The following is a 14,893-nucleotide window of genomic DNA, read 5'->3' as shown; positions in this document are numbered from 1 at the left end:
ATGAATCTCTCGCTATTTATAGTGTTTATGCTTCATTTACAAAATGATGAATTTGCCCCCATCTTGGAGATAAGGGGAAATAATAATAATAATAATAATAATGAAACACAATTTCAGATTAAAAGTTTATACCCTCTGAGTAGATATACAATTAAATGAAATTATTTGAGCTTCAATTCAAATCTTAATTGGGTTCTGTCTAAATTGATCCGAAAGCCCAATGGACCCAAACCCAACTACAGATAGGACCAGAGTCTACGCTAATCCCAGTTTCTTACTTCTACAAATTCTGATGCTAAACCTCGCATCCCTGCGGAAACCCTAGCCTCGCCAAAACCCTAGTCTCGTTCCCCACACAAAACAGAAATGGCCGCCGCAGCCCGCCCTCTGGTCACCGTCCAGATCCTGGAGTCCGACATGGCCACTGACGGCGCAGCCGGTAACACCGTGCCGTTGCCGGACGTTATGAGGGCCTCAATCCGTCCCGATATCGTCAATTACGTCCACTCCAACATCTCCAAGAACAGCCGCCAGCCCTACGCCGTGTCCAAGAAGGCTGGCCACCAGACCTCCGCCGAGTCCTGGGGTACTGGCCGCGCCGTGTCCCGTATTCCCCGTGTCCCCGGTGGCGGTACTCACCGCGCCGGCCAGGGTGCCTTCGGCAACATGTGCCGTGGTGGTCGCATGTTCGCCCCGACCAAGATCTGGCGCCGCTGGCACCGTAAGATCAACGTGAATCAGAAGCGCTACGCCCTGGTTTCCGCAATCGCCGCCTCGGCTGTTCCTTCCCTCGTCATGGCTCGCGGCCACCGCATCGAGTCCGTCTCTGAGTTGCCGCTCGTCGTCAATGACTCTTGCGAGGGCATCGAGAAGACCTCTTCCGCTATCAAAGCCCTCAAGCAGATCGGCGCCTATCCCGACGCCGAGAAGGCCAAGGATAGCCAGGCCATTCGCCCCGGCAAGGGAAAAATGAGAAACCGTCGTTATATTTCTCGGAAAGGTCCTCTCATCGTCTATGGCACCGAGGGATCTAAGCTTGTTAAGGCCTTCCGAAACATTCCTGGAGTTGAGATCGCTAACGTTGAACGCCTGAATCTTCTGAAGCTGGCTCCCGGTGGTCACCTAGGCCGATTCGTTATCTGGACGAAATCAGCTTTTGAAAAGTTGGATTCAATCTACGGTTCGTTTGACAAACCCTCGGAGAAGAAGAAGGGGTATGTGCTGCCGAGGTCGAAGATGGTGAACGCCGACTTGACCAGGATTATCAACTCGGATGAGGTGCAGTCAGTCGTGAGGCCGATCAAGAAGGAAGTGAAGAGGGCCCCCATGAAGAAGAATCCACTGAAGAACCTAAACACTATGCTGAAGCTGAACCCGTATGCCAAGACCGCAAGGAGGATGTCTCTCTTGGCCGAGGCCCAGCGAGTCAAGGCCAAAAAGGAAAAGCTTGATAAGAAGAGGAAGCAAATTTCCAAGGTATATCTCCTACCCGTTTGTGTTAAACGATATAATATTCCGCCTTTCTTGCTTATGAGTCCCATACATACGTAGAATGCTTTATGACATGCTCTGTAAAATTTGACTACATACTGGAGAAACAACTGCATGATGTTAGCTTGATTTTCTTTTGTGGGTAATAAGCTCGGAATTTTGCACGTTCTTGCATGGCTATATGATTTATTATGCTTTTGACTATTTAGTCTTTACTGCCTTGTTGCTTGTTGCTCCTCGTAGAAGACCAATGACGATATTTCTGCATGAATATGAATAAATTTTATAGACAAATGTTGGTACAAATAGAAAGCTGTCCTATTTTGTTTCACACTTTGTGCAACCCATCCGTGCAGTAATCTTTATATAGCCTAGATGTCATAAGTATCACTGTGCAGTCTGGTCTTTGGCAAGCTGAGAGTTCAGATTTGATTTGGTTGGACGCAGTGTTCTAGAAGGCGCTAGTCGGAAGGCGCCTAGGCGGGGCCTAGGAAAATTGCTTTTTATTTATTTTTTATTTTTTAACTTTGTGATGTAATTTGATGTTATTTTTAATTAAATCAAAGTTGAAAAACATCAATAATGAAACATAAACCATACTTGAAGAATCTAAGTATCTAACTATCTAATTGGAATTCTTCCTCTCCATATTCTTCCAATACATGATCTTTATCAGACTTAAAATCAAATTCATTGAGTCTGACAACTAGCTAACAAACAAGCAGCACCACTGCAACAGCAAGCAGCAACAAAGGCAGCTTGCTACATTTGTTGCTTGCTTGCAAGCTATAAATATTAAAATTTTTAAAACATTAATAATAATAATTAATAAATATTCAAATAAGTGAATAACAAATAATCAAATATTAACATAAATCCTAAATTAAATAACAAAAAAAAAAAACAAACAAACAAAAAGAAAACAAAAGAGGCAACACGCAATAGCAAGCAACAGCGTTGCTGCTGCTTGCTTATTGTTTACCGGAGGTGACTCTGCAACTGGTGTGCGAGCACAAGATAGAAGGGGAAATCGGTGGTGGTGCGCGAGCACGAGAGAGGCGGCTCTGCAACTGCAAGAGATGGTGGCGGCGTGCGAGCACGAGAGAGGCGACGGCGACGATGACTTTGCAATAGACTGTCGGTGGTGGTGTGCGAGAGAGAGAAGGGGTAATAGGTAAGGGGAAACAAAAACCCTAATAAATTTATACTAAATCGATTCACGTGGCCCAAGCAGCTGATTAGGCCATAATCGGCCAGGCAGTTCATGCGGCTAGGCGTCTGCCTTGTTCGCCTAGTCGCCGCCCGGTATCGATTAGCTGGGTTGGCGCCTAAGGTGGCTGATTTGGCTATAATTGCGGCAGCCTAACGCCTCGGCGGCCGACTAGGTTGCGTTTTAGTTCACTGGCTAGACGTATTTGCAAATGTATGTTGCAGTCTAACATGTGCTACCTGTGTGGATTACCAATGAATTTGGTTGTGTCTAAGTTAACTAACCCCCCTTAGTGGGATAAAGACTTGTGATTGTTGTTATAATAGTAGAATAATGTTGCATCTAAGAATTGTTAATTAAAATATTGTTGTCTAATATTTTGGGACATTGAGTGTTTGCCATTCCTGTAAATCTTATTTGGATGATTGAAATTTGTGTCATTTGGTTCCATCCCTTTTGGGTGTGTTGATTTTGTTGAGGTCACTTTTGATTCTAATATTGATGTTAATCGTCTTTTAGGGGCATAGGGTGAATATAAGTTGCATGCATAAGATTGTTTATACTGGTCCATTTAGCAAACTCATATTCTGTATTTCAATTGAAATGCCTTGTAGTTTTTTTGTTCAATTATTTTGTTATTTGTCTACTTAAGATGTTGAGTTTACAGGGATTCTATACTTGGAAGCATTGTTAAAATCTCGATTCAACCTGTACGATTTTACGCGTCGGAGACCCCTAAATGATTCAAATCGCATGCAAAAGTAGAATTGGGGTAAAATTGCATAAAATCAGGATTTTAATGGGTAAAATTGAATAATCATCTTGGTAAAATCGTAAAATCGCATAAAATTGGGATTTTATTTATGCTTTAAATTTTGAACACCATGTTTTGATGCAAACTAACAATTGATTTGTGATAATTTTAAAATCGCATAAAATTGAATAAATTATGCAAACTAACATTTGATTTGTGATAACTTTAACCATGTTTTGATTATGGATGGATGAACGATGATAAATGATGGACTTAATATTTAAATTTTTTATATTATTTAGTATTTTTGAAATTGATAGATAAAGTAATTTTTTATATTATTTAGGTTAATAAATAATATTAATTCATTTTTATAAAATTATGTTATTATAAACATATATTTTACAAAAATTAAAGGATATTTTTAATTGTCTCTAAAATCGTTACGATTTTACGATTCGATTTTATGATTTGATTTTATAAACCTTTTTTCGATTTTACTTAAAATCTTGATTTCATCTATCTTGCTTGGAAGTATTAATGTTTCGTTAATTGTTACTTCTGTTTGTCAAAAGCAAGATAGGAAAGAAGGGGCAAGGGAATGCTTTGTAGGTTTGGCTTTACCTTTTGTGCTTTGGACCATGCAGTTGTTCTAGGATTATGTAAGCAATTTTAAGACACCATAGGGCTTTATGTGTTTATGGTTTTTGGGGATTTTTCTTCTTGTCTCATTTCCTTGCATCATGACCTAAAATTTCCTAGGACACTAAAAATACTTTTATTTTACATAGTTTTCGTGACATTGATCTTTAGTACTAGTGGAAGCATTTTTATTATTTTTTGAATTGTGTTATTTTGAGATCAAGGGTGTGAAAATAGTTTTTTGAAGTTGGTAGTAATGTAATGTTATTTTGTTTGCATAACTTGTTATGAATTGTCTATCTCCATTTTAGCCCCTTTGTAGATGTAAGCATGTGTTTTTGTTGTATGGTGTGCTTTCCATGAAATTATCTACTAGCTATCATATTGGTATTTATAGAATAAAGGAATAGATTTGGAGAAGAAGAAACTATTTCTCTGTAATTTGGGAGATAATAATTCCTTTTTTCTTATAGAGGAAGGATACAACATATTAGGAAAGGATTTATAGAATATAAAAAATATTCCTACAATAAAATCAATCAATTAAGAAAGGGATTGTCACACCCCTAGGGTTGAGCTATGGTGTGAAAGGGAATTTGGAAAAATTAATAGAAGAATTTAGAGGGAGATATCAGATGGAAGGAAGAGAAAGAACAAGAAGATGAGGGAGGTTCGAGAGAGAGGGAGAGAAGATAACTAAGAGAGAGAAACTAGAATATCAATTTATTACTCCATATCCTCCATCCTACAGCTGTGGCTTAATATATAGCCTCCAGCCACTCCAAGCACCCATGTGCATTGCACCCCAAATCCTAGCACTTTCTAGCTACAAGACAAATAGTCCTCACTGCCTCTAGCTATAAGACAAATAACCTTGATAGAAAATAGAAAATAAAAACCAAAATTACAATACCAAAATTACTATAACTACCCTTGGCATGTGATAGGGATTAGGGGCATCAATCAAGCGATTGGAGTTGATTCCTACTAATTGAGGGAATTAGCTCCTTTTCATTTCTACGTGTCACATATTCCAAGGGTAGTATTTGTAATTTTTGTTTTTTTTATTTTCTATTTCTATTAGGACTATTTGTCTTGTAGTTAGAGTCTATTAGGATTTTTTCCCCTTTTCTATTTTTCTCTTTTGTTCTATAGCTAAGGCAATTACAATGCCTTGTCTTGTAGCTAAGGAGGTTGTAGCTCTGAGCTTATATATTGAGCCACAACCTTCGTTAGATGGCGGGAATGGAATTGATGAATATTTTGTAATTCCCCCTTATCTTCTCCTTCTCTTTGTGATCTGCTTTCTTTCGAATACTCTCATCTTTTTGTTGTTCTCTTCCTTCTATCTGATATCTCCCTCTAAAATTCTTCCATTAATCTTCTCAAATTCCCTTTCACACCATAACTCAACCCTAGGGTGTGACAATTCGTATCAGAGCCCGTCTTCTGACCACTCGTGTGTCGCTGATAGTTGCCACTCTAATAAGAAGTTTTGACCCCTACTGGTGAATCAATCTGGTGGCCTTCGAGAGCTACCCACCTTGATCGAAAGTTCCTAACCATATAGGCAAAGCAAACTGTGACCTTTAAGAGCTGCCCACCTTGATCAGAAAAAGATTCTGACCCGTTCTAGAGAGGTGACACTGGGCAAGGCATTGGAGACGATGCAAATAGAGGAGCGTTTGCGATTAGAGCCTGACGATTCCTGGTCCTATAATCGGCGATTCTGGTGAAGACAATCGTTTTTCATCAATCGATTGTTCTGGTTAGTTGTAGCAGAAGAAACGATGATGGTGGAAGGAACTCGGTTGAAGCAACAAGAGGCGCGATTGGATGCAATGGAGGCGGATGTTTGTCAAAATCAGGTGCAGGTTGAGGAAAGGCTAGAGACAATTGAACTTGGCCTCTGACAGACCCAAGAGAAAATCAGTCGTGGATGCGCAGAGATGATGACAGTAGAAAGAAACTTGCGAGGAGATTTCTCCCACCTTCGGGGGGAATTTGTGGCGTTAGGGCAGCAGTTAAGCATTGTTTTGGCCCTATTCTCCAGGCTTCTTAATACGAGCTTGCTAGTGGATTTTTCGCCGAGGACTGACCCAGCTCCAATACTCTTTAGGGGGCCAAACCAGACATCACACTCCAGATCAGGCGGTAGCAAAGGAGCCATTGGAGTTAGGGTTGGCAATGGTTTGGTTTGGTTTTTGCCAAAACCATAACCAAACCAAACGTAAACTACTAAAACCAAAACCCAACCATTATCCATTGGTTTTAAAAATTAAAAACCATAATCAAACCATTCGATTTCAGTTCGATTTCAGTTTTAACCATGTTTTTTAGTTCAATCCATAATCTCCCGCTAGGTTTTATTTTTTTTAAATATTTAATTAGTTATTTTTATTAATAATTATTTGATTGATAAAAATAAAATAATTTAAGATTAAGTTTTATTTTTATTTGTTAATTACTTTATAAATGTTAAATATTTTATATATTTGTAATGCATTAGTTAAAATACTTGTAAGAAAATGCTTTAGTCAATATATATAATATATTAAATAAATAAATATATATTGTATATATGTATATTTGTTTCGGTTACCCACACATTCGGTTCGGGTTTTGGTTTGGATTTAGTAAAACCATAACCAAACTATACCCATTGAAACAATGTTCGGTTTTTCCCCAAGCCAAACCATTACTCAGTGAAACGGTTTTTAACCGCGTTGACCGATTCGGTTTTGGTTTGGTTTCCCACAATTTCGGTTGCAATTGCCATCCTTAGTCAGAGTTGATGATGGAACCACGACGAGGGGCGCTGAGGCCCATTAGAATCCTATTCCTATGTCAAGACTCGTCATCTCGGTGTTAAAAGAAAATGACCAGAGATGGTGGGTTCATAGGTGTAAACGGTTCTTCTATCAATACTGGGTGGCAAAAAGATCTGAAGCTATACATAGCGGCGACATACCTTAACATCACAGGGGACATATGGTTCCAAGGGTGGAGCACGGGAGGTCCATGAACACTTTTTCCTCCAAATTGCCATTCAGAAAGACATTCTTTTACACCAAGTTGGCGTAAAGGCCAATTGAAATTCACTATTCATTGCCAGAGAGAGTATTACTTGAATAGAGTTTATCTTTGCTATTGGAGCGAAGTCCTATTGATAATTAATACCATAAGTTTGGGTGAACCCTTTGCATCAAGTCTCGCCTTATACATCTTTATGTTCCCATCTGTCTTACATTTTATAGTGAAGATCCACTTACAACTTATAGTTGTCTTGCCCCTCGGTAGCTCCACAATCTCTCGAGTTCCATTCCTTTCAAGAGCATTCATCTCCTCTACTGTTAACTTCCAATTTGGATCACCTAGGGCATCTTGAATAGTTCTTGGAACATGCAGGTTAGAGATATTTGAAAGGAATCCTTTGTGGTTATTGGACGGTTTCTGGTTTGACAAGTATTTGGCAATAAGATGTTTGGTATAAGCTCTTGCTCCTTTTCTAGTGGCTATGGGGACATCAAGATTTGACTAATCAAAAGAGGAAGAATTTAAAGGAGTAAGTTCAGACTTACCTTGAGAGGAAGGAAGACCATCATTCAGAGATGCAGACTGTTCAATTGTTGGAGGAATATTCGGATTGATGGTATTTCTGTGAATGTCTTCTTGTATAAAATTGAAGGTCCAGTTTCAAATTGCTTTGATTCGTTTGTGGTAATTCTCTCACTGGTTTTGATTCCATCATGCTTGGCACTTGTGAACTAGACACATCATTGTCTTTATTTTTTTGAACACTCATTTCCTTGGACTGTTTATCAGAGTGGAGTGGAGCGTCAATCATGGTTGGAAGGGTTCGTGGATTTTAAAAAAAGTATCTTCTTCTACATTATGTGTCAACAAATTATCTTCTTCTACATGATTCTCCCTTTAAAAATGATTTTTGGGAAAATAGGGTTGATATTCTATGAAAGATACATCCATGTTGATACGAATTTTCTCTGTCACAGGGTTAAAGCACTTGTCCCCTTTTTTATTTGGAGTGTACCCAACAAAAGCACACTTTTTAGCTATTGGATCCAATTTGGAGCAAAATTTGTGTGGATTACACAAAGTAAGTGCGTCCAACAACTTTTAAGGGTAATTCATAATACAGCCGGCACATGGGGGAATTTTTTTTAAAGGAATGCAAAGGAGTTTCAAAGTTTATTACACGAGTTGGCATTCTATCGATGAGATAGGAAGTAGTTAAAACTGCATCTCCGTAGAGGTATTTTGGGACATTTATAGAAAACATAATAGCCCTAACTACTTTAAGTAAATGTCTTTTTTTGCATTCAACAATGCCATTTTGTTGGGAAGTTTCACGACGTGGATTGATGTAGGATACCTTGTTCTTTCAAAAATCCCCCCAAATATTCTTTAAAGTACTCTGTCCCATTGTTAGATTGAAGAATACAAATTTTGAATGACGGCCGCCTAGGGTTTGACAGTGCACGGGCTACATATCCTTCCCCGCTCTGATACCATATAGAATGAAGGAACAGATTTGGAGGAGAACAAACTATTTCACTGTAATTTGGGAGACAATAATTCCTCTCTTCTTATAGAGGAAGGATATATATTAGGAAAGGATTTACAGAATATACAAAATATTCCTACAATAAAATCAATCAATTAAGGAAGAGATTAGGGGCATCAATCAAGAGACTGGAGTTGATTCCCACTAATTGAGGGAATTGGCTCCCTTTCCATTTCTGCAGTATTTGCTACAATCAAATTTTAGTATTTGTTTCTTATCACCTATATTGTTAGTATGGACAAATGCTTCGTGAAACAATAACACGATAACAGTCACACATGATCAAAAGATGGACTCTTACTTCCCCATTTTTTTATGCACTTAAAACTATTTACATTTATTATAATTCCTTTTGTCTTTTCATCTCTTAAAATGTTAATGAACTTGTCTGTTTGTGGTATAGCATCTTGCAGTACTATCTATATGTTATTTTCAGATTTGTTTACGCCTCATTGTTTTTGGTCTCACTATGGGCTCATTGAGAGAGAAGAGAAAGGCTGGAGAAATTGACTGCTCAGCCATATTTATTCATTGTTAAACCTTAAAACATATTTGGTATTCTTGCATGGGCTAACAGTTGTTTCAAATTTTGGTTGCATCTTTAATTCATGCCGTTCATTTTGAGGGACTAATCAAGTTCCAACATGATGTACGGCTCTTGTTTTATTATGTTGTATGGGTACTGAACCATTAGTACCAGTTTCTTCATCAACCTAACGAAAATTTCATGTTTTGATCCTTGGCAGGAGGAGGCTAGTGCAATCAAGGCTGCCGGAAAGGCATGGTACCAGACGATGATCTCCGACAGCGATTATACGGAGTTTGAGAATTTCTCGAAGTGGCTGGGAGTGTCGCAGTGATTTGTTTGTGCCTTGTGAGTTTTATCTTTTTTTTCTATTTATATGGTTTTGGCTAAATTGCTTTTGATGTTGGTACCTGAGGAGGAAACGAGATGGGAAGGAAATTGCTGGACCATTAGTTTCTTTACGCCTTCCTTATGTAGTCGGCTGTTGTGTTTTATTTTTTCTTCCCCAGTTTTGGTTGGTGTCAAAACTCAACACTACTCGCTTGCTAGTTGGACATTTTTGGATATCTACAATTCTAGTATAGTTGCTATTGTTCTTAGGCTCTTTCTAATTCACCAAACCCCCCCATCTGTATGAAAGTTAAAAATCTTCATTTATTTATTTTGGTAACTGCACAAATCAATAAAAAGAGCCCAAAGTCTGCAGCCAAATTAAAGAAAGGAAAGGAAATTGATGGGACAGCAAAATCAAAATCCAAAATTTTCCTTGTCCGTCCAATATTCTCTAACACCATAGAAGATAAGAGTCATCCTAGTTACAATTTGAATGGAATGGACTGAACATTATCATTAATTTTAATTTTTTCACTCGTCACTCTCAAAACTGGCTCACACATGATTATACAATCTCCTAAATTTCATATAAACTCAGGAGTCTTCACCCTTAAAGCCTCTAGTCTTGATAAAAGCCACCCAACCAATCAACTTACTTTTTTTGATGATGGTAATGGGCAAAACAGGGATGACAACAGAAAAAGGGAAGGGGACAAGCAAATGAACACACATTATTACACACACAGTCTTCGTGTGGTAACTCAACTCACAAGGGCTTGAGATAATATATCTTATTATAAAATTAAAACGAAACACGAAGTTTGGTATATTATTGAAAGTGCTGAAAGTTCATTATAAAATTGAAAGTAAAACATAAAGTTTGGTTTATAATCGAAAAAACTTAAATAAAACTAAATGCTTAGTATTTTTTTTATTAATTTAACCAGTGTGAAATTTAAAACTTCCACTTTTTAACTTTTAAATTTTTATTGAAAATATATATAGTGTTTTATAACTTTTTATTCCATTAAGTGGGTTTCTAATTATATTACATTAGTATAACTATAAAATAGTATTAATTATGAAGTTTGAAATTCTCTATCTATCTATTTAGGGTAACTTATATCTAAATATTTCGTGATTTGGATTATTTGTAAGAAGACTGTATATAGTTTAGAAAATCTTTAGATGTTTTTATATTTTTTCTTTTTCGCTTAAACAATACATCTAGAAACATTTTGAATCTCATTACCTTACAAAAGTCTTTGGATGATCTTATGGCTTGATTTTTTTACTCCTATACCTAACTTAGAGACATTTTTACACTAATATAAAGGGTGTTTGTAGGAAAAAAAAAAAAAGAACACACAAACCTCTAAAGACATTTTCAAATTACAAGGGATCTCTTTACAACTTAACTAAAATATAGGAGGTCTAAGCATAATTTAGCCATATATTATTATTAATATTGTTAGTAAATAATTAATAATATTATAAATAGGCAAAAGACCAATTTGGTCCATATACTATATTTCAATGTCTAATTTAGTCTTTTGGGTTAGTTTGTGTTGCGGCATAGTCTCGAAGGGAGTGTCCTCCCTAAGCAACTAGTAGATTTGCAGTTCTAAAGGCTTTCTAGGGTCGGAGCAAATCCTCCTGGGAGGCTATCATTTGTTCAGGACTAGTTTCCTGGACTTGCATATTTAGGTCCTTGCTAGGTCAAACCAAGCTCCTGGGAGGAGGAGTTTAGGAGGGACACTGATAGATTGACATTTTATTCTTATGTTTAGTTTTGATAATGAAAAAATAAATGATTTATATCTCAAAGTCAAAGTACATTATTTAGAAATAAAAATCAATTTCAAAGTATAATTTTCAAAAAGATCATTTTAATCAAAATTCATTTTGAATCCCACACTTCAAGAAGTTTAGTCAAAGTATTTTCTAATATATATATATGTGTATGTTGTTCATGATTTAGGAGATTGAAAAAATAAAAAATTATATTTCAAAATAATTTTCAAATATTGGCTTGAGAATTAAAGTATGTATAAAAATCAAGTATGTTGTCAAGTAAATTTCTAAGGAGATTTGAATCTTTGTAAATATATAAATATTTTGTTTGGAAATCAATTTCTTAATTTATGAATATCTAGATCAAATTCAAAATTTATGTGATTCGATGAAATCATGGGTTTTGAAAATTAATCTCTTAGTTCATGATTATCAAAATGAATTTCTAATAAAATATCTTTTAAATTAAAATAAATTATTTTTGAGTACATTCAAGATCATCTGTCGACAAATATTGAAAAAATGTATGAAACTGTCGATAGTCCTCTAAGATTCTGTCAACACTTAGAATCATTTTAGAGGACTATCGACAGTTAGAAATCATGTTTTTAGTATGCTTTGAAATTGTTGACAGTTTGGAAAGCATATGTCGACACTCAATATATGTGCAAAGGCATCTGGGACAGTTTTGATGAATTTGTCGACTAAATCTTTAATTTTAATTAGAAATTGTCGACTAGTCCTTGTTTTTTGTTGACAGTTTGTACCGAAGAATCGCGCAATGGCTAGTTTTTTAAATTCCAACGGGTCAAAACGGCTAGTTTTCTCTTAAAGCTCTTGGAATGTCTATAAATACAAATCAAAGATGATCTTGAAAGGGCTAATGGATGGGAATGAAGTGATTTGAGATTACATCTTACGTTTATTTGTATTTATATTGATTATGCTTCATTTTTCACTCTTCAAGCCTTTAATTTTAATTTGTATCAATTCATTTAAGCCTTGTTTGTATTTTGAGAGATCTTGTAACTAAGAGATTTTTCTCTTAGATCATTTCTTTATTATTCAATTATTGTATTTCCTAGTTTGTATAGCTGAAGGGCCTATTTTTGTAAGTAGGAGGTTGATTTCCTAGCAAGTGTGCTAAATGGCCTACCTTAAGTGTAAAGGTTGTATATCCTAATCTTGGACTAGAGAGCTTACTTAGGTTTACGTAGGAGGTTTTAGTGAATTAGTTTAAAATCCTTTGTGAGGAGTTAAGGTAGTAGATTAAGATTGATTTAAGCCAAACTATTATAAATCCTTTGTATCATTTATCTTTCTTACTTTACATTCTTTAAGCTTTACATTTGTCATTTTATATGTTTTATGTTTTAAATTACTAAAACCTCAATTGGATCAAAAAGTTTTTCAAGTTCTATTAAGTATTTTAAATTACCCAATTCACCCCTCTCTTGAGTGTATGCCATAACATTTCAAACCTACGTCTCCTACCATCACTACCTCACGTTGTTCTACGACAACGCGACTCGCTTGTTCCAGGCTCATTTCCTTTCGAGGGACTTTTCCCGTGAAGAGTTTCTCTTGAAGGCTTTTTTCGAGCTTAACCTTAGGACCACATCGTGTACGGTAGGAAAAACATTATGCCTCCATGAGGAAACACATTGCACCTTCGCATGTGCGTATCATGTGTTTTTGTTATGCCCGTAGTGCTTACAAACAGCCACTAACCTCTCAGCTTTGGAAACAAAAAAAACACAAGTAAACTCGTAGGACTAGTATTGCTACCAATAACAAGCACCCATCTTGACCACCATACATCTCCATCTTCATCTCCATTTCTACATTGTGACATCCTTACATTTAATTATTGTTGTATTCTGCACTAAACTGTGACCACATTTGACTTAAGTATCCGAGGGACAACGTGGGAGAAATCCATGCATGCCTCCTAACTGCCTTCTGTCTTGCAGACCTATATTCTAGATAGAGAGCCTCTTGGACCATCACATATTCCTTATTCTTCTGGTTCCTCCATAACACTCTTAGCCAACGAATCAAGCTCTTTGTAGGCTAATGGATCAAGTCCACCCTGGACAATTTCCTTCTTTTGCTGTGATGGTGAACCCAACAGGAAGGCTAAGGGATGCCTTTTGTTCTTCTGGCTATTCGATGAGTTTCCCTAAAACAAATAAATGTTAATTGTTGTAGTCTAACAATAATAATTTGATGCCATCTGTGGAAAATGTATAAAAAGTTAGAAGAAAGGTTGTCCCAAAGCCCATTTAACCTTTGCCAGACCTATGCAAGGAAGCCCAAAGAATTGAAACCAGATCCTTCAGGCACGCCTCAGCCTTTGGAGGCTAATGTCATATTGTTAGCTTTGTGTAATCTAATGACACCTCACACTCAAGAGAAGATGTGAATTGGATGTCTATGAATTTTAAAAATTTGTAATGTTCTACAAAATATACATGAAAACAGTGAATTATAAACCAGAAAAATGGAAAGCAAAGAATGCAAGAAACACATATTTATCATGATTCGAAAACACCACCTACATCCACCCCCTAACTACTCATTAGAGATTTTTCAATCCATTAAAACCTCATACTCGAACCAAGTAGGCCTTTTAGCAAACTGCTAGTAAATTACAACCTTCTATTTATACCCAAGTAGGCTCTCTAGCACAACCATTAGAAAGTACAACAATAAGTTACAAATAGAAAGATCTAAGAGTTGATACTCTCAGTTACAAAGATTTCTCTAAAATATGCAATAAGACTTTAATAAGAAATTACAAAGAATATACAATTTTGGTTGAGAGAAATATTGAAAGTATAAGCACTAGTGAGAAGGATAATAACACTTGTGAGCTTCTATCACTTGATTAACTTCTCTAGTGCATCATTAGGCTAGTATTTATATCTTTTGTCCACTCTTTTAATTAAATAGTAGTTGGAGTCATTTAATGCCTGCAATAATTAGTTGTTTAAACTTGTCAATGAAGAAACTATTGACAGTTTTTCAAACTGGTTGACTATTTTCTTCGAGAAATCTAAAACACACTTACAGCTTTGGGTAAAAGGTTGACAATATTTAAAAGCAGTCGATTTCTTTAAAAAATCAATCAATAGTCTAAGCAACCTGTCTGACAGTTTTAAAAAAACTTTCGACATGTTACAGTCATAGTTGACTATTTTTGAACTTACACTAAAAATACATAGAATATGAAAATCCTTGTGAGCATGCTTCTCAACAATCTATTCCCTCTAAATCATCCTTAAACAACTCATCTTCCTTGAATCAATGACAACAAGTTGTTCGGTAGAAATGATGACTTCTCTGGGAAGAGTTCGATTGAGCCACTGCTGTTCTCGAGGTAAGTGCAAGCTCTCTTCAAGGAGCAAAGTTCTTCAGGATTTGTCTAGCGTGCAAAGTCTTCAGCAAAACGGATGAACAATGGGTACCCTCGAGGATCATGGGTTATTTATAAACACTCGCATCCGAAAGCCAAATCGACCCATCATCATTACATGTACACTATTTTCGACCATT

The 14,893-nt window shown here is 36.4% G+C and overlaps 1 protein-coding gene across 1 annotated transcript; it reads left to right on the top strand.

Moving 5' to 3' along the window:
* Positions 1–267: 267 nt before the first annotated feature.
* On the top strand, positions 268–9,807 carry LOC127808252 (60S ribosomal protein L4-like). Its single transcript, XM_052346703.1, has 2 exons — positions 268–1,476; positions 9,429–9,807. The coding sequence occupies exons 1-2, from the start codon at positions 367–369 to the stop codon at positions 9,540–9,542; spliced, it is 1,224 nt and encodes a 407-aa protein (XP_052202663.1). The 5' UTR covers positions 268–366; the 3' UTR covers positions 9,543–9,807.
* The last annotated feature ends 5,086 nt before the right edge of the window (positions 9,808–14,893 follow it).

Source organism: Diospyros lotus, chromosome 8 (genome assembly GCF_014633365.1).
Source record: "Diospyros lotus cultivar Yz01 chromosome 8, ASM1463336v1, whole genome shotgun sequence".
NCBI classification, from domain to species: domain Eukaryota; kingdom Viridiplantae; phylum Streptophyta; class Magnoliopsida; order Ericales; family Ebenaceae; genus Diospyros; species Diospyros lotus.
Note: the sequence above shows the minus strand (reverse complement) of the source record. Positions and strands in the feature narration are given on the sequence as shown.